Genomic DNA, 24,111 nt, shown 5'->3' on the forward strand with positions numbered 1-24,111 from the left:
TCTCCACAGACCCAGCCCTGGGGTGGGAGGAGCAGATTCCATGCCTGACTGGTGGAAAGCAGAGGCATCAGGCACGGGGTGCTTTTGTGTGAATCGTGGCTGTATGGAGCATGTACTGGTTCCCATGTTGAGCCCCAGCAAAGGTATGAGGCGAACAGTGTGCAGCTCTGTTCCCACTGCTCCCCAGAATGTGAAAGGTGGCACAACATAGCTGTGGTACAGGGTGGTAGGGCTGCCCACCAGGATGATCCAGAGAGGTGCTGGGCCATAGTCCCCAGGTCTGTTCTGTCACCAGGACTTCCATCATACTATAGGTTTTGAAATCTTTAAGGTCCCTCTCTTAAAATGCAAATACTCCTGTGAGGTTTGAGGCTTTATTATCCTATATCCTAGACTTGCCTTTAATAAAACAAAAAACTCAGCTTTATTGAAGTCTAATTTGTGTATCATAAAATCCATTTTGAGTTGTTCCACCATAACGATCCAACCTTAAAATGCTATCACTCCAAAGATACTTCTACTTGTAGCCATTCCCATTCCCATTCCCACCCTGTCCCTGTCCCAGGCAACCACTAATCTTTCTGTCTGTATGGATTTGCCTCTTGACATTTCATATAAATAATACAATATGTGGTCTTCTGTGTCTTCCTTCTTTCTCTTAGCGTAATGTTCTTGAGACTCCTCCATGTTGCAGCATAACAGTAATCTGTTCCTTTATATTGCTGAATAATATTCCATTGCAAATACCATGTTTTCATTCACTGATGGTGGACATTTGTTTCTAGGTTTGGGCTACTATGAATAATGCAGCTGTGAACATTCAGAGCTTCTGTTCTTATATGCACATGTATTTGGAGGATGTGCTTATTTTGGGTAGATTACTTTAAAAAACTGGTTAGGCACAGTGGCTCATGCCTGTAATCCCAGCACTTTGGGAGGCTGACGCGGGTGGATCACCAGAGGTCAGGGTTTCGAGACCAGCCTGGCCAACATTATGAAACCTCGTCTTTACTAAAAATACAAAAATTAGCTGGGTGTGGTGGTGGGTGCCTGTAATCCCAGCTACTTAGGAGGCTGAGGCAGGAGAATTGCTTGAACCTGAAAGGCAGAGGTTGCAGTGAGCCAAAATTGCACCACTGCATTCCAGCCTGGCCAACAGAGCAAGACTCCATCTCAAAAAACCAAACAAACTACCAAACTATTTTCCAAATTAGTTGTACCATGTTACAATCCCGTCAGTAATATATGAAAATTATAGTTCTTCCACACTTTTGACATTTGTTATTGACTTTTATTATAGCCATCCTAGTGAGTATGAAATGGTATCTCATTGTGGTTTTAATTTTCATTGCCCTAATGCTAATAATTTTGTGCATTTTCATGTGCTTATTGACCACTCATGTATCTTTGAAAAAATGTCCACTTGGCTGTTCCTTTTTAAAATCCAGAGACAGACAGATGGTCAGCTTCCCTGGGAGGTATAGAGGTTTGTCCGGTTCACTGTTTGATCCCAAGTGTTGAGTACAAGAGTCAGAGAGTAGAGGGTCATGTATTAGCATCCTGTGGCTGCTGTAACAAATTGCCACAAACTTGGTGGCTGAAAGCAACACACATTTATTCTCTTTCAGTTCTGCAGATTAGAAGTCTGAAATCAGTTTCACTGGACCAAAATCAAGGGGTCAGCAGAGCCTGCAGGGGCTCTACATTTCCTTGCCCTTTCTAGCTTCCAGAGCCGCAGTCTTTGCATTCTTTGGCTCTTGGCCTCTTACCCATCTTCAAAGCCAGCAGCACAGCATCCCCAAACCTCCCTCTCTCTGCTTCCTTTGTAATATGGCTTCGTCTTTCTTCTGTAGTAAAATCTTCCTCTGCCTTTTAGAAGGACCCTTGTGATTACATTTAAGACCCATCTGAATAATCCAGGATAATCTCCCCATCTCAAGGGCCTTTAGTCACACCAGCAAAGTCCGTTTTGCCATGTAGGATAATATTTACAGGTTCCAGGGGTTAGGACCTGGCTGTCCCTGGGGGCCATCATTCAGCCCACCCAGTCTGTAACCTGTCAAATGCACGCGGCCCCACCAGTTCATGGTTCCGTGTTGGCTGGTCTTGAGGAAGACATCAGGCTGAAGAAAGTCTTCTGGAGGCACAGGTAGGCCCTGGAGGGAGACCAGAGCCAGTCGTGCTAGAGACCTCTCAACTCTTTCTTCTGACTCATCTTCTTTCTAGAAACTATGATACGAGGCGTTTGATAGCACGTGTGAGCCAGGAGATGCTGAGGTAGCTAGCACTGTTACCAGGGTGGTGGGGGGACAGGACCAAAACTCGGGGCCTCGTGCCCAGGTCCTCCCGTCTTTGCCTTCTCCCAGCTCCCCTCCAGGCTAACCGCCTCCACGCAGGGGCCGCGGGCTGCCGCTGCCCTGAGAGCTCAGCCCCTTCCCAGGGCGGGCACCGCCTCCTGGCCTCTCTGCTCTCCCGAGGCGACAGCCACCCTGCGATCTCTCGCGCGGCCAGCAGGGGCCAGCATCCCCCGTGGAAAAGGTCACCGGACTGGGCGGGCCAAGAGTTAGGGCTCTGCAATCCCCTACCGCTGCCAAGCCCCTGCAGTGCGGGGCTGCTGCTTCGCCGTCCCAGCTCCGCAACCGTTTGTGTCTTTCCACTTCTCCCCCGGCCTGCTGCGCTCTAGCTTTAGGGAAGGCCCAGACTGCCTTGGGTGTGGCAGCCAGGAGTGGACTGGTGCGGGCTGGGAGGCTGGCCGGGCTTCCTCCCCGTCACGGGCCTGGAGAAGGGCTGGGCGCGGCGGGAAGGCCCCGGAGGGAGAGCTGGGCCTGGGTTGGTAACATGGTTAGGAATAGCGGCCTCAGGGGCAGGCAGACACGTCCGTTTCTTTGTGCACTGAAAGCTCTGAGAAGGACATCCTGATAGCAGTGAACTTCTAGATTTGGAATGAGCTTCTTACCGAGCATCTCAGATTCCAAAGTGCATCTGATTCGGAAGTCCTCGTGGTTCCACCTTCGGAAGGTGGGGGTGAGGTGGGCTGCCTGGGTGCAGAGCGCTGAGCCAGGCTGGTGGGAACTCTTCAGCGTCCAGCGCCTGTGGGTCTGCAGCAAGCTTTTGCTGCTAGGCTCTCTGAACAAAGCCTCTGATTAAGGTCTTAGTTTAATTGGGTGCGCTCTCACTTTTATTTGTGGCCTGGCCTGAGCGGTTGCCTCCAGCAGCCTCAGCTACCCTCACTGCTTTGCCGCTGAACCCAGGAACGGCTATTCCCCTGCAAGGGAGCTAAGACCTTCATTTGTTGCACTAACGTTTTCCTCGTGGCTTATTTCTCTAGCCTCAGAGAAATCAGAGATTAGAGCCCAGATCTGGGGTCAGAAAAAGACCTGGGTGTTAGGTCTGACTTTGCTACTAGCTGGGTGGCAGAAGATGGGGGAGCACTTCACTCCTTTCTGCCTGTTTCCTCCCCTTGTTAAATGGGGAGGCTAACAGCACTTACTGCAGAGGGTGTTGTGAGGAATCACTCAGCAAATTCCTGTAAAGGGCCAAGGTTAGAACTCAAGGCTTTAAAAATCCCATCTCTCAGTCTGGGCGGATCCCAAGAAGGTGTCAAGTCCAGCTGATGGGCATGGGTGTGGCCCTGAGGTGAGCCTGCTCCTGATGGAGCACGACAGGAAATGCAGCCTGGCCCAGCTGACAGAGCTATCTACAGCGCAGGTCCTCACAGGACCGGATCCTCATGCTCCCCTTGGCTCCAGCTCCGAGATTCTCAGCAGTTCATTCCACATGTAAGCACACATCCTCAGTTACTGTGGGAGCCAGACCACGTGGGTTTGACGTCACCCAAGATCCACCAGCCAGGAGGCTTTGGGAAAGTCACTTCACCTCTGCAGGGATTGATTCCCCCATCTGCAAAATGGGCAGAGCATGACCCATCTCAATGCATTGTGGTAACACATGGGATGCTGCTGAATGGGACTCATTGCACTCTGCAACCTGGCTCTGGCGATTCAGACCATGAACGCTTGGATTTTGATAGTAAGGCCAGAAAATGTTTAAAGGAGAGAACCCAGGATAAGTTGAGCCTTCTGGTGAGGTTCTTGCTACTCCTGGACAGCATGCCCATCTCTGTAGCAACTCAGGGCAAGGCAGTGCTCTGGGGTTCCCAGACATCTGTGAGCATGACAGCTGGTCCAAAGCTGTCTTGGATGTGTTTGTCCTCTCTAATCAAAAGACTCCCTGGCGATGCCAAGATGGAACTCTGCAGACAGTTTGAGGAGAAACTAAATTCTGGTTTTGAAGTAAACTTGGCCTCAGTCTTTAAGGCAGATTCACAATCTATTATGAATAAAGCTGCTAGGAACATTTGTGTACGACTTCATATGGACATATGTTTTCACTTCTCTTGGATAAATATCCAGGAGTATAATTTTTGGGTCATGTGGTTTCCTCGCGTGTAGAATTTCTGACTGAAAATTGTAAGATAGTTGGATAATTGTTCCCTGGAGGGAGACAGTTCAGATATGACAGGGAGAATGCCACAGGTGTTGGGAGTCAGGGGTGGTTTTCGTGAATATCAAGTAGCATTTCTGTGGTGGGGGGGTCTGCCTTCCACCTTGACTCAGCTCTTGAGGGCAGCAGCTGCAGCTGCAAAGAGGCAGGCCTTGTTGTGACCCTTAGGGGCCCTTTACTGTATGTCACTGAAATCCACATCACTTGTTTCTTCGGAATGTCCTGATTGTCAGCATGGTTCAAGGAATAGTTGAGGCCTTTGTCCTCAGGTTGGCTTGGGTCATGGAGGCTTGGGTCATGGAGGCTTGCTGCTCAGGCAGGGGCCATGTTTCTGACCTCCTGACCAAGTTTCTTGACCAATGGATTTGATAGAGCATCAGAATTCTCATTAACTCACTTTCCAGGCTGTCACAACAAGGGATTTTATAAGAAGCTTAACCAGGGCTAATGCTTTTAATCACTACAAACTAACTTATTTTACACACTGACTGCCTTATACACTTATTTTACAAAACAAAATGTAATACTTAATTTTCATGTAGTCTGCATAAGCTCCTAACCTGAGAGAAAGAGAATGCATACAATCAACCCAAATGCCATTGTATATTGTTTAGAAATATTGTTTTGCTATAATCATTTTTAAATGAATTTATATTTATTCTGTAAAAATAGAGATGGGGACTTGCTATGCTGCCCAGGCTGGAGTATGGCTGCTCTTCACAGGTGTGATCATAGCACACTGTGGCCCCGAACTCCTGGACTCAGCTGATCCTCCCACCTCGGCCTCAAGTAACTGGGACTACAGGTGGGCACAACCATGCCCCACTTATAATCATTTTTGAATACTAGATTTTTCTCAGGTCCTGATGAAATGGTGTTCCTTATGCAAGCAAAGTAAGGGGAACATTTCATAAAACCAGAAAATAATGAAAATAGGGGAGAATGGGGCTCATGCCTGCTACTGTGAGTAACTGAATAAGTAAGCCTCTGTCTTCTACATCAGCCTGTAGATAGTTACATATAATTAATCAGGCCAAGGTACTGTTTACTCTGGTCTCAGGAAAAGCATCTAACAGCCCTGCCGTGGTCTTATTTAATCCTCACAACAAACCAATGGTAGGACACATTTTATAGATGACGGAGTTGAGGCTCCATGAGTAAATCAGTTTTCCCTCCTGCCTTGGCTGCAGTTGAGTAGCTGAGATGAGCCATCATAGGGAGCCATGGAGTGCCATGCCCACCCAAGCATGGCTGCTGGGTCTTTGTTTCAGTCACTGAGTTTCTAGTTTTCTTTCTGCCACGGTGCTCCCAAGTTTTTGTCATAAATGTCTCAGGGCCATTAGTTACTCTCACCCAACAAACCTTTTACTCCCTCTTTAAAATTCCACATTTCACCATTATGTTCCCTCTCCTGGGAGCCAGTTATCAGGGCTGGGCATCCCACCTGAATAGTTAACCATATTTGTATTTTTAAAAAAAATTTTATCCACTGTATGCATAAGAGATTGCTCAGAGGCTATCAGATAAACTTAAGAACAGGTAGTTTAGTCCTGAAGGTTGCATTTTTTCCCAGTCATTATTTTTATACATAGTGAAATAAACTCTGAGATAAAGTTCTTTTAATATGGGCTCCACATATCCCCTCCTCAGCACTTTTGTCTCCAGACAAAACCTTTTGAACTGGAACCCTTGCCTCATTCAATGCTATTTTCAATTTGATGAACACCTGCTGTGTGCCAGTTGCTGCAGAGAACAAAGGTGGAACAGCCCCTACTTCCGTCTAGTGCAGGAGACGGACATTAAAATGGCTGGTTGACAAAGTTGTAGAGGAAAAAGCGGGTGACTGTGGCTGGGGAGATGAGGACGGATTTTGGAGGAAGGAACCCTTGAAAGATGGGGCTTTGGAAGGCCCATACCCAGTGAGACAGAGCTATAACTTGGAGACCGTGTGCCTTCCCACAGAGGAACCGAGTCCTGGGCTCTCTGGCCAGCCTCTTGGGCTCTTGTGAAGTTTCTTCAACTTGTCCATCTTCTGGAATTTGAGCAAACACAAAGTGCTTTTAGGGTTCAGGTCCTGAACTCTGCTCCCTGGTTACCAATATGTTCAAATGAGCTTTGGCTTGGATGGCATTTAAGGTAAAGAGGCCAGGCCAAGGAATGGGAGATGGAGATGAGTGGGACCTCAGAGACCTAAACAGTTCATGCAGCTTGCCCTCAGCCGCAGTCTCTGCACCTCCAGTTCAGTCCCCAAATCTTGACTGCCAGGGCTGGTTTTCTGGTTCTCTGCTAGTGTCCTGCTTGGCCATTCCTGCTTGGTCAGTGGAGGATGCCCAGTCTCTTCTCCCACTGGCCCATCCCACATTGACTGGCAGGGAGTACCAGGAAAATAGCTGTCTTCCTCTCCTTGGCCCAAGCAACCTGTTTTTTTTTTTTTTTTTTTTTTTTTTTTTTGCGGGGAAACTTAAGAGACCCTGGAGATGGCCAAGTTCCTGTTGGTTAAAATGTGGCCCAGGACTGAGGATGGCCCAGAACCCTCTGGGGGCATCTGTTAACAAGGCACGTCCCTGAGTCGCATTCCCAACACCCTGAACCTGATTTCAGGTGGGCCTGGAATTCACCGTCTCATTAGCTGTCCTGGTGGTTCAGACTGAAAACCTTGGAAGCAGCCCCACACCTTCTTTTTGCATCCAGTGAGTAAACCAGAGCCTGACAGGTGAAGGCACTGCCTGTAATGGCCAAGCTGGGCTGAGAGCCCAGGACCACTGCCAATCCAGAGTTAGTCACTCCACTCAACACTGCTGCCCTGCTCTCTTTCCTCTGACTGTGCAGACCAAAGTCTAGGTCCTGGACATTCAGCCCTGGCAGTCAGGCCAGAGGGCTGGCATTACTGTAGAGGAGGTGAATTCAGGAATTGGAAACTGAAGTCAGTAGCTGGTTCCTGGAGGCTGTTTCTCAGTGTTTTCAGCCTGTGGCTTCCTTGTGAACAATTCTCTCCTCCATCCAGCACTCCTCCCGTAGGCCTAGCTGTCACTCTCAGCCCTGGTCCCAGCCTGGGCCCCAGCTTTGTACTCAAGTGCATCTCCATAAACACCCACACCATGCTCTCTGACCTCCCTTTGCTGCCATAGGGATCTTAGGCCACCCCACCCTCCACCCCCTGCATCAAAAAGTAAGTAAAGATGAATAAGGAACATGTTTGAGCACAGGAAGAGCCCTGAAAACAGCACTGCAGGACCCAAGTTCCAGCCTTGTGTGACTTTGAGCAAGTCACTGACCTTCTCTGGACTGTGCAGGACATCCTTCCATGCACTTGTCCCTTTGGCTTCTCATTCTGGCTTAGTCTACCCCACCCATAGGCCGCAGGGAAGATAAGTCAGAAAAAAACCCCTCCTCACTGGGCTAAGGTGACCTCTGCTTTTGCTTACATTTTCATTCCCAATACAGTGCTACCCCATGGAAGGTACTCAGTATTTGAATTATGGATAAATGTGAACTTAGAGGCACAGAAACACTGGCAATCAGGGGAAGCACTTGAGCTGAAAAGGTTCCTCAAGGCTACATTTCCTACCAATGAGTTGTAGTGAACTCCTTCCCTGAATACTTTCAATAAACCCTACTTTGCACTTGAGGGTCTGATTATAATCAGTAAAACCCTAGAATGTGGTCTTGGCCTCCTCACCTGTAAAATGATGAACTAGATAAGATGGTCCCTCCTACTTTCTCTACCTTTTCTCTGGAGCTTTCTCCCACCCATTCCCACCTGTTATCCAGCTGGTATCTGCCCTCCTGAGCCCTCTGCCCCTCCGCAGAGGCCCTGCCCACATTTTTCCTCTGTCCAGACTTGGGTATGTCCCCACCTCTGTGACCTTGTGGGCTGGGAAAAAGGAAAGAAGCTGGATATTCATTAGTTTCTACCTCCTCCTCTCAACACAGGTGGCCTTTTCAATCCTTCCGGCTACCAGTCAGTCCACAAGCACTTATGTGACACCAGACCTTGCCTGGAGCAGCCTGGGAGAATCAAATAGGAGCCGGTCCCTGCCCTGTGTGTCTTGGGGAGAAGATCACACACAGGAAAATCAAGTGGTGATAAGAGGTGCTGTGAGACAGTATATGGTTCACTTCCCCACTGCAAGAGTAAAGGGCTTAGGGTCAGAGGCACTGCTTTGGTGCCTGAGTTTTGACTCTGCCAATTATTAGCATTGGGACCTTGGGCAAGTTACAGATCTGAGCTGTGGTATCTTGTCTACAAAGTGGGGAAAACACGGACCCTTGTAAAATACAAAATCACCATTAGACCAACATTATAGTAATAACTACTGCAGGCAAGATCTGCAGGTGGATCTAAATTAAGTGGACAGGAGTTGGAGGAGAAATAGGCTATTCATAGTCTCATAGTATCTCCCTCAGGGTATTAACAGTTATGAAAAGAAAAAGAATAATTTTACTATGGAGAAACCTACCAGATACCACCTTAATCATGTGATCAAGGTTAACACAACCTGTAATAAGACATATCAGTGTCATGTACCTGCTAGTGATAGGGACAGGAGGTGGAGAAATTCTAGGTAGAAAAGGGCGGGTCCCAGCAAAAACCCCACCCTCAAGCTGAAAAGCCTGAAACCATGGCCCAAAGTGAGAACTTCTATTCCTGTTTTTCCACTCAAATGTTGCCTTTTCCTAAATCACCCATGGCCCTGCCCCATCCCATCCTGTGCCTATAATAACCCCAGACTCAGCTGGCAGAGAGAAGAAGCAGCTGACATCGAGACTATGGCTGGACGTCGGAGAGAAGCAGCTTAACTTCAGAGGGATAGGTGATGGCATAACTTAGGAGAAGAATCTGGCTGGAGACGGCTGGACTTCAGAAGAAGATGACCTACTCCTCATCCCCTTTTTTGCTCCCCTTCCTGCTGAGAACCACTTTCATTGGCAATAAAATCCTCCACATTTACCACCCTTCAATTCATTCATGTGACCTCATGATTCCTGGACACTGGACAAGAGCTCAGGGGCCACAGGTGTGGATACAAAAGGCTTCCTCACTGGCCCTTTGCCCTCGCTGGTGGATGGCAGCCGCCCCATGCAACGAGGCAAAGGGTCCACTGAGTTAACACTTAAGCTGTCCATGGACAGCAGAGCTAAAAGAGCACTGTAACACGCCCTCTGGGGCTTCAGGGCTCACAGCCCCCATCTGGATGCTGCTGTGGGGCCCTCCTGCGGGTACCAAAGCAGAATTCCTGCACTCCAGTTCTCACCTCATTCACTTGTGCGCTACCTCCTGTGAGGAGTTGAGAGCAGTGGGCTGAGTAAACAAGGCGCCCCTGTCATGAGTCCCACAAAGGGGTCAGGGAACTATCCTGCTTCATCAGTATGACACACCGAGAAGGACAAAACATCACTTCTGTGGTATTCTTGCCAAAAGTGCATAATCTCCATCTAATCGTAACTGCCCAATGGGTTCACCTTGCCTGCTGCCTAGACAGAGCCGATTTATCAAGACAGGGGAATTGCAACAGAGAAAGTGTAATTCGTGTAGAGCCGGCTATGTGGGAGCCTGGAGTTTTATTATTACTCAAATCAGTCTCCCAGAGCATTCAAGGATCGGAATTTTTAAGGATAATTTGGTGGACAGGGGTCAGTGAGTCAGGAGTGCTAACTGGTTGGGTCAGAGATGAAATCATAGGGAGTCAAATCTGTCTTCTTGTGCTGAGTCAGTTCCTGAGTGGCGTAGATCAAGTGAGCCAGTTTATTGATCTGGGTCGTGCCAGCTGATCCATCAAGTGCAGGATCTGCAAAATATCTCAAGCACTCAGTTTAGGTTTATACAATAGAGATGTTATCCCTATGAACAATTTGGGGAAGGTCAGAATCTTGTAGCCTCCAGCTGCATGACTCTTAAGCCATCATTTCTAATCTTTTGGCTAACTTGTTAGTCCTACAAAGGCAGTCTAGTCCCCAGGCAGGGAGGGGGTTTGTTTTGGGAAAGGGCTGTTATGGGTCTTTGTTTCAGAGTTAAACTATAAACTAAGTTCCTCCCAAAGTTAGTGAGACCTACACTCAGGAATGAACAAGGGGAGTTTGGAAGTGAGAAGCAAGATGGAGTTGGTTAGGTCAGATCTCTTTCACTGCCTCAGTTATAATTTTGCAATGGCACTTTCATAATCGTGAGAAAAACATCAGAAACTTGTTGAGGTATGTAGTTAATAGTATTATACCAATATTAATTTCCTGGTGTTGATAATTGTGCTGTATTTGTGTAAGATGTTAACATTAGCGGAATGGTACACAGAACTCTCTGTACTATTTTTCCAACTTTTCTGTAAGTCTAAAATTTCAAAATGAAAAGTTTCTTAAGAAGTGACTGAGCGACCAGGTACAGTAGCTCAGGCCTGTAATCCTAGCACTTTGTGAGGCTAAGACAGGAGGATAGCTTGAGCTCAGGAGTTTGAGACCAGCCTGGGCAGCATAGTGAGACCTTGTCTATATTAAAAAAAAAAAAAAAAAAATAGACTCAGCATTTTGTGAGGAGTAAAAGAGAAGACACATATAAATAAGGTGCTTAGCACTTAGCACTGACACAGTAAGCGCTCAAGAAGTTTGTTTTAAAGTCCCTCAAATGCTCAAGAAGTTTGAACCTCTATTATTTTTGTTATTTGACTTGAAAAATACTAAGGTGGCAGGTAAAGTAAAGGGCAATCCATTCAAAACAGAAGGACTAGCAAGAGCAGATACTTGGACGTGGAAAGGTACCCAGTACGTTTAGGTGGGTAGGGGGCATAAGCTGACCACACAGGCGAAAGCAGAAGTCTTTTAATTTTTTAAAAATCGGGAAATAATGGGACATGAGGCAGGAAAGGCCTCAAATGCCGAACCGGAGAGCCAGTTTTAGTTGGAGAAAGGCAGTAGGAAGTACCTCTGTTCAAAAGGGACAACAGAACTCAGGAAGTTCCTGCCTTTCAGAAAGGCCCAAATCAGGAGGGGTCCCCACTGCCCTGCAGATCTCCCTTGTCATTGATAAAGGACAAAGGATCTGAGGAAGAGGAAACCTTCTGAAAAGTTTTCTAGGAGTTTGGAATGTACACTTCTTCACCAATGAGTGAAAGATAAACTCCAGCCAGTAGGATTCGATTCTGCGGGGTGGTAGTGCTGGGGGAGGGGGTCTGTGGCTGGTGCTCTGGGGTGGGAGACAGTGAAAGCGGAACCTTTCTGCAGGGGCCCCTGGAAGCTGAGCATCCTTGTGGAAATCCAAGCTGAGCCTGCTTCCTGCCTGCTGGTCCCAGATGCTGAAGTGCAAAAGGGAGAAAATGGATGTTGGGAAACAGTCCAGGAACGTTCAGTGTCGGCTGGGAAGTTAAACCAAATGCGATGTGAGTGTGACTTGCTGTGTTCAGAGAGGCGAGAGGCCTACTTGGCCACATGAGGAGACAGAAAATGAGGCTAAGTTCAGGCTCACTGTATGGGGGAGAGGGACTGGTCCTGTCTGGAACTTCCTGGAGGTGCAGATGCCACCCTCCCTGAGCTGGCACACTTGGTCCTGGAAGCCTTAGGAATCAGCCTATTTGAGGGCTCCACCTTTCGGGGCAGAACAGACTAACTGGAGGACCTGGGACTGCAGCCTGGCAGGGCTTTGCGCTGACCCCGCCCATTATCTCTCCTCTGAGAGGAGGAACTACAGCAGTAGAAGGTAAAAGCAAGTGGGACCTGAATTTGACTTGCTGTAGCTTGGTGGAAGCTATGAGTGGCTCAACTGCTCAGCTGCATGCGGGGCCCATGGAGAGTGTTTCGTCCAACATTCTCAATCCTGGCTGCATATTGGCATCACCTGGGGACTCCTTTTTCAAAGCACCAATTCCATGGCCCCGAGCCCTTAGACCTTCCATTTTATTTTGTTTTTTTTTTTTTTTTTTTGAGACGGAGTCCTGCTCTGTCGCCCAGGCTGGAGTGCAGTGGCGCAATCTCGGCTCACTGCAAGCTCTGCCTCCCGGATTCACGCCATTCTCCTGCCTCAGGCTCCTGAGTAGCTGGGACTACAGGCATCTACCACCACGCCAGCTGATTTTTTGTGTTTTCAGTAGAGACGGGGTTTCACTGTGTTAGCCAGGATGATCTCCATCTCCTGACCTCGTGATCCACCGGCCTCGGCCTCCCAAAGTGCTGGGATTACAGGCTTGAGCCACCGTGCTCTGCCAGACATTTCATTTCAATAGGTTCCAGGTGAGACCCAGGCATCAGTGGTTTGGTTTTTCTTTTCCTTTTTTTTTTTTTTTTTTAACTTTTTATTCTGAAAAACAGGGAATGGAATGATCCCACCCTTTTACCCCCATTTACCTATTATCCCATTTAAACAATTTCAACACTTAGCCAGTCCTGTTGTAGCATTTCCCCCGCCCACGCCTCCCCACCCAAGCACCTGCCCCTTGTTTACTTTGAAGCTATCACAGACATCCCATGTCCATGATTGCAGGATCCCCAGGTGGTTCTCTTGTGCAGACAGGATTGAGACCCACAGATCTAGTCCAATCCCTTCATTTTGTAGATAAGCAAACTGCAGCCCAGAAAGGAGAAAGGACTTGCGAAAGTCCCACAAAAAGTCCCTTCCTACTTTAACATTTTATGAACATGTGAACTTGGAAGCACTATAGAGACTTCTCTAGTGTCTTTGTCAAAACACTTCTGGGAAGGTTCATCCATGAGCCAAGGCCTCCCAGAGATAGAATGGGCTCTGCCTCAGGTGCCAACTGAGTGCTTGTCTCTTCTGGTTCAGTCCTGCTTTGTTCTGCTTAGTCTCATTGAAAGACTGAGCAGTAATGACCCTGTTTGAATCCTCTCAAACTGCGTGTCTCTTTGGTTGGAAGCAAGCGGCTCTGTTTTCTGGCTGCAGGGCCAGGTGGGGCTGCATGATGATTCAGGGCTGGGAGAGTCAGGGTTTCTAGCCCAAGGAGCTCCTCTAAGCTCCAGAGGCATGGAGGCCAAGTATTCTCAGAGGTTCACACACTCTGCAAGGCCAGGTGGCAGGGCTTGGGGCGGTGGGTGAGCTTCGCCGCAGGAGACTGTGGCATGACATATCTCTCCTTCTTTTTTTTTTTCTAATCAGAGAACAGATGTGAATTGTGAAACCAAGTATTTGTTGAATTAGGACATGTTTCAGAGGAAGCAAATCCTCGGGATACTCAGCATGACCTCTGCTGGGTCTGGTTAGGAAGGCTTGGGGTTGAGGAGTTGTTAGTGGTACTCTGGTACCCCCAACTCTGGTAGCCCCAGAGCTTGGTGTGGTTTTGCAATTGTGCAGGGGGCTGGAGTGATTCTCTTTCCCTCCCTTAGGAAAGCCCCTTTCCACTTCACCCCTGCTGGGTGGGCCCCATCCTGGTGCTCTTCCATGTGACTCTGCAGAAGCAGCCAGCAGCCCTACTGACTGGCTCTTAAAGAGGCTGCAGTTTGGCCCAGGGCTGAGCAAAGAGAGAAGGCCGTGTATTCTCTAACCTCAGGAGGGCTGAGGGCAGGGTATGCCAGCACATCCCTGGACCAGCCTACACCCTGTCAGGTTTTCAAAGGGTGGAAAAGACCGTAAAAATTAGAAGATCGGGACTCCACATCTTCATTTGATATTTGGCCTGAAGTCCAAGGGACAGTCATGTTTGGCCCCTTAAAATATCAGTGGCTTCCAGTGGAATTACAGCTGGGGCCCTGACTTGAGCTGTTGATATTTTCATCACATCTACGTTTAACGTCTAGATTGCTAGATAGAACTGTGTGCATGTGGGTGCCTGTGGGTGTTGCGGGGGAGGGTTGTCACAGTGGACTGAGTGTTCACCACAGAGAGAACTTGGAGACACAGGGGAGAACCAGAGAGTAAAGTCTCAGACTGCAAGACCCTCACGGTTCAGCTGATAAGCAGACAGTACCATATATGTGCAAGAAACCAAGGATGCTTGTATTTCTGTGTGCCAGCAAGGCCAACTCAGGGGGCTGGAGCCCATCAAGTGTGGCTGTCAGATAATTGGGGGATGGTTCAGAGGTGGGAGGGGACTAGCTAGAGGCATGGTAGCTAGAGCTAGCAGAGTTTGACAGAGCCAAATGTTGTCCTTGGAACAAGAACCAAAGGTAACCTAGAAGCCCCCATATCCAATTTCTGAATGCAGACCATGGGGTCAATTAGGGTCTATGCCATGTCAGGCCCAGCCATGGCAGCCACCCACCTCTTTTACCCTCTGTCATTGCATCCCCCAGATGGCCAAGCCAAACAATACCTTTACTGTTCCAGGAAATGTACAAATGCATTTTATGATATTTCAGGTACACATTCAATTTTTTATTTAGTGTAAATGTATATGCTATACAGGCAACCCTTAGTACAGAAGAAGGTACATACCTAAATTGGCTAGTGGCATATTCCAACCTCAGGTTCAGGCCCAGTAGAACTGGTTGGGCTTGTGGAGATTGCTAACCTCTTCCCTCAAAGAGGACCCAGGATGGGATCAGGGTGGGATGACATGTTAGGCAAGGCTGGGAGGTCACCTGACCCTGTCACATGTGTGATCTTGGGAAAGTACAAACTCTGCTGAGACTTTTTACCTTCATTTTCAAACTGCATGGGCTCATTTAGCTTCTTGGCAAGATCTTTCCAGCTAATTCTTTTCTTTTTTCTTTAATTAAAAATCCAGAGATTGAATTGCCCTAGAAAATGCAAACATTCAATGGTGTTACCAAATTGGGATTTCTTCTCTTCACTTTCAGAGCTCTTTCCAAGGAATTTTATTTAAAGAAAACAAACATTTAAAGTTTTTGGTTCATCAGTCTGCCTGTTGCCTGTTGCCAGGTGTTGGGAGGCAAACAGCAGTTTGAAGACTATCTGGCTGTTCTTCTGAGTGTAGTTGCTGAGGTCAGGTAGACAGGACAGAAGGAGGCACATTATTGGCTCCTGAGCATAGAAAGTGTGCAAGGAGGCCCAGGTGGCTTTTCTGTTGGCTGACGCTTTGCAGTCTTTGGGAAGAGGCAGTGTCTGGTGCTCTAGAAGCAGGATGTCTCCTGGCCATCAGCTGTCTGGGCAGCCTGGGTCCTGCTGGCTGGCTGGCTGCAAGTGTGTTTCAGGTTGTCTGATCTTTTTCCTTTCCGCAGCCCCTAAGCGAGTCCATCCCCACTCCAGTCCCAGGGCCTCTGCCTTTGTATCCCCATGTTCCCTGGGCCTTGAATCCACATGTCTAGCATGTCCTCTCATTTTTCTGGCCCCTAAAGAAAAGTTCACCCCTGAAGCCAGCAAGCGGCTCCTTCCTTCAGGTCTGAGCACTCTAGGAAGACACCCATTAGTTGGTTTGTTTCCCTTTGGCATAATTACATCTTGATTAGTCTGCTTCCCCCACTACACTGATTAATCCTTGGCTGGGGGCACCTTTCCTCTGTATTTTGAGCACTTCTCTCTCAATCTCTCCACCCTTAGGGTATAATTCTAAGGTCCTAAAGTTCCTCCTCCAACTCACAGGATCCTGGGGCTGGCTCTGGAGGGAGTTAAATGGAACATTTAACTCAAAGACAAATCTACTGTAAGGTTCTGAACTCAAAGACAAAACTACTGTAAGGTTCTGATCTGAATCCTGAAATCTACATGTTCCCATGCAGAGTTCTCAATTCCTGCTTCCTCAGTTCCCCCACCTGGTATGGTTGCCCTTGGAGGGATAAACACTCATGAGCAGATTTGGGCTCATGCCATGGCCTGTAGTATTTCAGGTGAGTGCAGTGTCGAGAGAAGAACATTTTCACAAGCACAGCTGCCTTCAGCTGGATGACAACCAGGCCTCACCTCCTTGGCCAGAGGCCCAGGCACACAGGGTCCTCGGTCACTCACTGTGGCTGGCCCACCACTGGGGGTGGGGTCCACCTTGAAGCAGCGTGCACAATCCCACCAGCTTCTCTTCACCTTCTTGCATTCTCCCAGCAACACCACAGCCCCTCACAAAGAGCTGCCAGAGGACGGTCCAGGGGAAAATTCAGTTGTCTTTATTATCTTCTGTTCTCCAAATGGCTCATGGGAAAGAGATCAGGTCAACTTCATTTTCTCTGAGGAGGAAGGCTGCAACCAACACCCTTATTTAACTTAACCACTCCAGTTCCAAGGGCTGCTCACTTGAGCCTGTCTTGAGAACAGAGCCTTTAGAGAAAGCAAAGCCTGTTTGCAAACAGTGAGATGTAGGCCCTCTCCTGGGGGCTACAGGCTGCTGCTTCTCAAAAAGAGGCCACACCAAGGAAATGTGAGGAATGGAGAGGAAGCTCAGCCTCTCTCCAGATGCAGGGTCTGGACTGCAGGTTCCAGGTAGTGCCCTTGGGCCCTGTGACCTGAGGAGCTGAGAGAGGCCCACGAGCAATCAGCAAGTCACCAGTCTTTATTAGGCACTTAATGTATGTGGAGGGTTGGCAGAAAGGCTACAGGCAGGAAAGTTAAAATGTCCTGGCCCCTCCTGGGAAGCTTAGAGACCAACTGGGGAAGTAAGACCAACACATATAGCAGTTAGAGCACATAAGGGCCACCAGCTCACTCTGTGACTCTGGACAATGCTCTTAACCTCTCAGAGGCTCCGTTAACTTGTATGTAAGTTGGGGATAATATCAACAACAGCCAAGGCTGGACCAATTAGACGAATTTTTTGAGGTTCCTTCTGTTTCTAAGACTGATGATTCTGTGAGATCTACACTGTACTTCAAACTTCTTGTTCAAAGGAATTCGAAGAAGGATAGCACTTGTGGGCTAAAATGGTCAGAGATTGCTTCCCAGATTGGGAACTCCTTGCAGGTAGGGCTGGGGAGTTTAATCTTTGTATCTGAATCCGTAGTCCACTCCTGGAATTCAGCAGGTGCTCAATAAATGCACCTATCCTGAAGGAGTGCTGGGGAGGGGGAGGAGCTGGTCTGAATCTTGAAAGAGTAGAATTTGTCCGGTGCTTAGGAGAAGGGAGGGCCTTTTGGGCAGGGGACAAGGCTGAGGCTGGAAGCCAGGGTAGAAACATGGCATGGATAGTGGCTGCAGGCTGGTGTGCCTTGCTGTTTGTTGACAACTTCTGCACAGCAAAGCATTTAATGTCTGAACTCTTCTCCGTGGGCTGCTGACTATAGTCAGTCTATGGTGTTTCAGCCCATCTGGCAGAGGGACTCTTGGCCCCATTAATGTGCCTTTATCTATATTGGAACAGAGTAAGAACTCAGATGCGGAGTCAAGGACCCTGGCTGGAATGGGGAGCAGCCCAAAGCCCCAGGAGCAGTAGTGCTGAAGCCAACCTTGGCGGGGTTTCAGCCTCGGCAGCAGGTCGCTGAGAGTGTGGGTGGGAATACAGATATTTTGTTCAGGGAAGTGGGAGGAATGTCTAATTCTTTTTGGAAAATAGGATAGGTTAGCTCATTTATTACTCATCCAGTCTTTTAAAGGATAACACAGACTTAATGGTAATCTAAAAGCATTTTCCAACAAAAGCTCCGAAATGTGAGAGGGACACAAGAAATGTCACAAACAGGTCCCTTTTCAGCAAAAGAAGAGTGGGCATGAAGAACCATAGCAGAGTCTTGGGGCTTTCCCTGCAGCCTGGAATGGGAGCCCCTTCCTGGTCCATGTCTATTTGATTACTGCAGACTCCAGGCTTTCCATGCACCACTGAGGAAGTAAAATCGAGGGAGAGAAGGGTATCTATTTATTGACTCTGGCTGGTGCCTCCCCTGTCTCCCAAATGAAACTGTTTGGGCTCACTCCAAACCTTAGGGAGTAGACAGAGGCTAGTCTGCTGGGGATGGAAGTTTTGCTGGCTGTCACTCCACTCTCCCAAATTCCCAAAATCTAAAGCAGCTGTATTTTCCAACCTGCCTGATCTGGACTCAGATGCTCAAGGTCAAGGGGGTCTCCTCAGTATTATTTTTGGTCTCATGGACACTGGGCAGTGGGGTGGTAAATTGTTTTTGGGTTCTCCCAGGTTTTAATGTGTCACTCAACCAATGCGTAGAACTATGTTAGGCATAGTTGGGAGATCAAGAAAATGCACAAGACAGAATTCCTTGCCTCAAGAAGCACATGGAGGTTTAAGATATCAAGATTAACACATTCAAAACAATTAGAAGTGGACTATGTCAAGGTGGCAATTAAAGGCAACTTTCTTAGAGCTCAGCCATGGCTGGCCTATTTTGGAGACACAACACACACAGAAAGAAACTCAGGAGTGTCTGGGCTGAGAGATTCTTCAGGAGGCCAGAACTGCCTCTAGCGATAAGAACCAAACTCAGAGATGGGAAAACTTCAGGATGCAGGACTCACAAAATTCAGGTGGCCTCTCACCTAGAGATGATTTGCCATGTCCTCCCTCTCCTCCATTAAGAGAATGTTAAATAATAACCAACATTTATTATGTATCAGGCACTGTTCTAATTGCTTTCACAGACGTAGGTCAATTGATCCTCTGAATACCAGTGAAGTAGGTGCTATTATTAACCCCCATTTCTGGATAAGAAAACTAAGGTACTGGGAGCACGCAACCACACTGTCAGAACCCAGAATCCAGAGTAAGGTTCCTGATTCCAGGGTCAGCTGCTCTCTGTGAGCCAAGCTTGGGATCTGGCCAGGACTTCGGAGGTGAGAACACAGTAGGGACTGCAGCAGAGATGGTAGGCTGAAGCAGAGATGGCCTTGGGAGTTCTGGAGGGATGCAGAGATGTCCTTTCCTGGGAAAGTAGCCATATCAAAGAACTCCCACCCAAGGGCTCTTGGCTGCAGAACCAACTGTACCCCTCCTCCCCACTCCCTGTTTCAGTGCTGGGAGTGAGGGAAGCAGCAGAGGACTGCAGAGGACTGCAGCTTCCCCAGGCTTCTTGCTGACTAAATATCTCATCTGCATACTTTCCTACTGTTTACACATCATGGTGAGCAGGTGGGCAGACCACAGCCATGCAGATTTTCAGACAGTCCCGGGAATACCAGGACTGGGGCTGGTAGGCAGAGACTGTATCAGCAGAGGACATGTTGGTGGAACTAATGAGCTGGTAACTTCCACAAGGGATCACAGAGGAACGCTGGACAGTGTGGCAGAGACTCTGCTTGCTTTGGAAACTTTCAGAAGAGAGAGGAGGAAGTAGGTCTTCCTGGAGGATCCCAAGCTTGAGCTGATCATTGCAGAAAGAGTGGAAGTAAGGGGCTGGGTGGGAGCCTCCTGGACGGAGATGAGAAGGAGTCTGCACAGCCACAGGACCATCCATGCAGGGACCCAGGGAGGCCACACTGAGGATGGGGAGGGGCCAGAGTGGTGGGGTAGAGAGGCCTTCACTGTGAGTTTCAGGAAGGCCTGCTTGTCAGGCTTTGAGAGTCCTCAAAGAGCCTGAGAAGGGAGCTGCTATGTTCTCCACAAACCCTTATTTTACTTGTTTTGAATAAAACTGAAGCAAAAAAGGAGAGAGAATCCTGATTTTCCTTTTATAAGAGACAAAACTTCCAAAATAGTTCATTTTTGCAGTCCAGTTGCTTTGATAGGAAAATTGTGTGCAGAGGGATATTTAAATGAGATCTATATCTGTGGTGAGAATAGCTCCATTTCCCTGAAATGTTTGCAGCCACAGCATTCCACGTCCATAGGCTTGCGAATCTCTCCCAAAGCTCAGCCCACAACCTGCTCTTCAACCCACGCTGAAGCTGCATCTCTCTCCAGAACAAATAATACTATGTCTTTCTCCAGGCCATGAAAGCACGGTAACATTCCTACATAAAATAGCAGCAGCTAAGGAGCCTTTGTTGAATTAAACAGGAGGCAGCAAATTCAGGACTAGATAATGAACACCTACTGTACGGCAGCTACTGGGGAATACAAACGTGAATAAGACCTTAGCCCTTGAAGAGGCTCAGAGAGCTGGTGAACCCATGGGAGACACAGCCCAGGGTGCCCTGGGGGCTGGTAGCATGACAGACTTTTCTAGTTTTGGCTCTGAAAATTCCACATCCCAGGAAAACTGCCCTAAACCTATATCCCCAGTCCCAGTTAAACTGGAGCTATTGTTCACCTTCTGGGGGGCTCTGACTGTTGGAATCTGTTTCCTCATCTCATTCCTTGCCTCTAGCCTACCCCTGCAAACAGGCTTTTGAAATAAGCTAGCATTTAGATAAGAATAATGATTGATAATGAAACTAACAACAGCAATAGCAATCTATCCTTGATGATGGTTCACCACCCTGGCTGCCCATTAGAATCACTTGGGAAGCTTTTTAAAAAGATCAGCACCCAGGTCCTATCCTAGAACAATTAAACCTGATGTTCTCCAGGTGCTTTCCATGTGCAAGCAGCAGGAGAAGCACTGCCGAGGGTTTAGGACGCTGCAGGAGAAGCAGCAGGAAGGGGGCTGCCCAACCCTGGTGTATATCCTGGGCTATTTTCAGCTTCTGAGCCAGACCAGGACCACTCAAGGATGGTGAGGACAGACCCGGAAGGTCCTAACACAGATGCTAATTTGGGAAGCAGCCTCTGAGCCACACCACAGGCACCCCATTGTGTCTGTCCTGTCTTGGGGCACGGCGGCAGAGCCATGCCCACACAGCCAGGCTCAGTGCCTCTTTGAGAGGGACCGCTGAGTGTGGTTGTCCTCTCCAGTGGGCCCGGGAACCTACGAGAGTCCCTGCCCACCCATTTCCAGCCCCCTGGCCTTGCTTCAACAAGTCACGCCTGGGCTGTTTTCTAGGCTGCTGCTCCCTGGCGGTTCTGGGTTTCCCATTTGTCACCTCCGTGAGAGAAATTAACAGTTTTGCCAGACCCCATATAAACAGGAAGGCAAGCTGTTAACAAGAGCCTCCTGCCCCGCTGCCAAGCCCAGAGCTCACGTTTCCTTCCTCAGAGCCTGTCAGTTGTAAAGAGGAGAAAAGAAAAGAAAAGAATGGGCTCTCTCTGGGCACTGCATGGGTTCTCCTGCAGCCACTTGAATGCCAGTGTCGGGCTCGCTGACAGCTGGGTCTGCAGCTGGCTGGTTTTGTCTGTTTTTTGAGGGACAGCCAGGGATAGCCACTGGTTAAACCAGGAACAAAGCACGACTGCACTTGTGGCTGTGCACGCCAATGCTGCTGAACAGCAGAGAACAATTAATTGCCATGTTGTGGAATGTGTGGATGGGGGCAGGGAGGCAGTTGGCAAATGTAAGAATGTGCAGGAAAATGTCAAGCAAGTGCTCGTGTTCATTAGAAGCTGAGGGAGAGGGAGCCAGCTCTCCATGTGTTCCCAGGACCTACCATGGTGTCAGAGCTCTGGTCACTGCCTGCGTGCCCAGCAAGTAGCCTTCCCCACTGGGGGCGGTCAGCTCACTGATGTGCTGCAAGGGGGTCACGCTTTGTCAAATAAGATAGGGAGCCCCTCAGCTCTTGGGGTGGCAGTTGTATCCATTTGCTTGAGTATAGGGCACAAAAATGCTCATTTTCTATGTATGTTGTTGCAGAAAAAGGCTGGCTCCCTGCAGGTTTGCTGTGGGCTTCCCTCTAGGCACTATGCAGGGTAGCCTCTACTGTGATGCTCTGGAAGCTTGCAGCCTGACTCTTACCCACAAACCAGACAGGGAGGGCATTGGTGGTAGGCAGCAGTCCCTCAGGCTTCCACTACCACCAGGAAAGAAGATGGCTGCTCTTTAGTGATGCAGATCCACAACAGCTTCTGTAGAAAGACAGGAGCGGATACGGCACTCTTCAGCTTATGACGGGGCTACATCCTGATAAACCCATTGTAAGTAAAAAATACTGAAGTAACAAATGCATCTGATACCCTGATAAACCCATAGTAAAGTTGAAAAATCCTAAGTAGCACCATCATACATCAGGGACTGTATGTATTTAAGCCAGGGAAGTGAAATGCATTCGTATATTAAAAGAGATGGAAAAGAAGAAGAGCTAGAATGGTATCCAAAAGGGTCTGGAGTAGTTGTGAGATGGTTTGGGGTCTGGACAAGGGGAATTTAGAAATTGTTGGATGCGTTTTGACCTATCTCTATGATTGGTAAAGACTGAAATTCCTTTTTATAAAAGCTTTATTGCTTGCTGAGCTGTGTATTGGACTTCCTGCTGAGACCGAGCACCCACAGGGTCCTGGCATTTATTGGGGTTACACAAAAATGTTATCTTTCCTATCCTGTGTCCTCCCTGGAGAGCTGAGCCCCAGATAAGGGATGGTGTGCAGGTGGTTTAATTTGGAAGTTATTTGGGAGGTGATCCCAGGGGGCAGAAGTGAGGGACTGGGGAGAGAGAGGGAAGGAGGGATAGTCAACATAAGGTGTGTTATTGAGGCCATTGCTTTGCAACTGCTGCTTAATCCCTCCCAGGACCTTCTCTCATGGCCGGGAGCAGTGGCTCACGCCTGTAATCCCAGCACTTTGGGAGGCTGAGGCAGGCAGATCACCTGAGGTCGGGAGTTTGAGACCAGCCTGGCCAACATAGTGAAACCCCATCTCTACTAAAAATGCAAAAATTAGCCTGGCCTGGTGGCAGGCACCTGTAATCCCAGCTACTTGAGAGTCTGAGGCGGGAGAATCACTTGAACCCAGGAGGCAGAGGTTGCAGTGAGCCAGGATCCCACCACTGTACTCCAGCCTGGGCGACAGAGTGAGACTCCATCTCAAAAAAAAAAAAAAAAAAAAATCTCTCAGGGTTGTCTATCTGATGGTCAACCAGAAGAGGCATTCATCTGCAGCTCCCACTGGCCCCTGTTTGAGGGTTACACTGGAGCCATTAACTCCCTCACAGTCAGAGCCATGCATATGTGAGTACTAAGTGGGCTCCCACTAGTGTCCACAGCATTGTAGAAATCCCAAAGTAGAGAAAGCAAAAGACATGGGCTGGCTTTTAAGGCAAGAGGCTGTCAGGATGATGCCAGCATAGACTGCAGTTAGAATCAGGGGTGAGGCTGAGAATGGGAGGCAGAACAGCAGAGGTATCTGATTTACTATCACAGAGAATGTGGGCCAGGCCCCTCCCTGATTTGACCCTTGGAATGACTGAGATACAAACACAGGAAGGGTACGTGGCCTTAGGCCAAGCTGTGGCAGAGAAAAGTTCAGAGCATTTCTACATTCCTTTATTTGCTCTCTCCCACCTTGAGGGGCCCCCTGACCTGTAGACTTTAAGGCACTCAAGCAGTGGCAGCTCCTGGAACTCCCACTGCTTTACCGCCATTCTGCAGGGCTCCCCTGCCCTACTGCCTGGATCCTACAGCTCCCCAGTAGTCCCACCAATTGCCATTAAACCTCCCACTCCTTACTGGGAGGATCTCTACTTACTGTTTCAAGGCAAAAAAGATGATTAAACTACCTCACATGGTTGTAATTTGGGCCTAAAATAAATGACTCTAGTGGTAGCATTTAGGTGGGTAGGTCCAAGGAAGAGAGATTTGTAGACAGAGTTGGGAAGAGGGTCAAAGAGCCAATGAGTCTCCATATCCTGAGAGATGCCTTGACAGAGCCACAACATGAACTCATGTTTTCCTGAATCCATCTCAGTTCATGTGACAGGGTGGAAATGATTCCTTTCTTAGCCAGTGTTGCTTGTAATGAGTTCCCTGCAGCTCAGGGAAGGGAGCAACATGTACTGCTTTGTTGCTTCCTGTAGAGAGAAGGCAGGAATGAGGAAGT

The 24,111-nt window shown here is 48.4% G+C and overlaps 1 protein-coding gene across 3 annotated transcripts in view; it reads right to left on the minus strand.

Moving 5' to 3' along the window:
- Positions 1-14,183: 14,183 nt before the first annotated feature.
- The window catches only part of TMEM17 (transmembrane protein 17), a 38,698-nt gene continuing 28,770 nt past the window's right edge, over positions 14,184-24,111 (minus strand). The window contains exon 4 of one of the 3 annotated variants that reach the window (XM_026447746.2): positions 14,184-16,519. In XM_026447746.2, the coding sequence (XP_026303531.1) occupies positions 16,448-16,519 (72 nt within the window). In that variant the 3' untranslated portion in view covers positions 14,184-16,447. The other 2 variants (XM_026447748.2, XM_031934151.1) reach the window with 2 other exon arrangements.

The sequence above is a fragment of the Piliocolobus tephrosceles genome, chromosome 15, assembly GCF_002776525.5.
Source record: "Piliocolobus tephrosceles isolate RC106 chromosome 15, ASM277652v3, whole genome shotgun sequence".
Lineage (NCBI taxonomy): Eukaryota > Metazoa > Chordata > Mammalia > Primates > Cercopithecidae > Piliocolobus > Piliocolobus tephrosceles.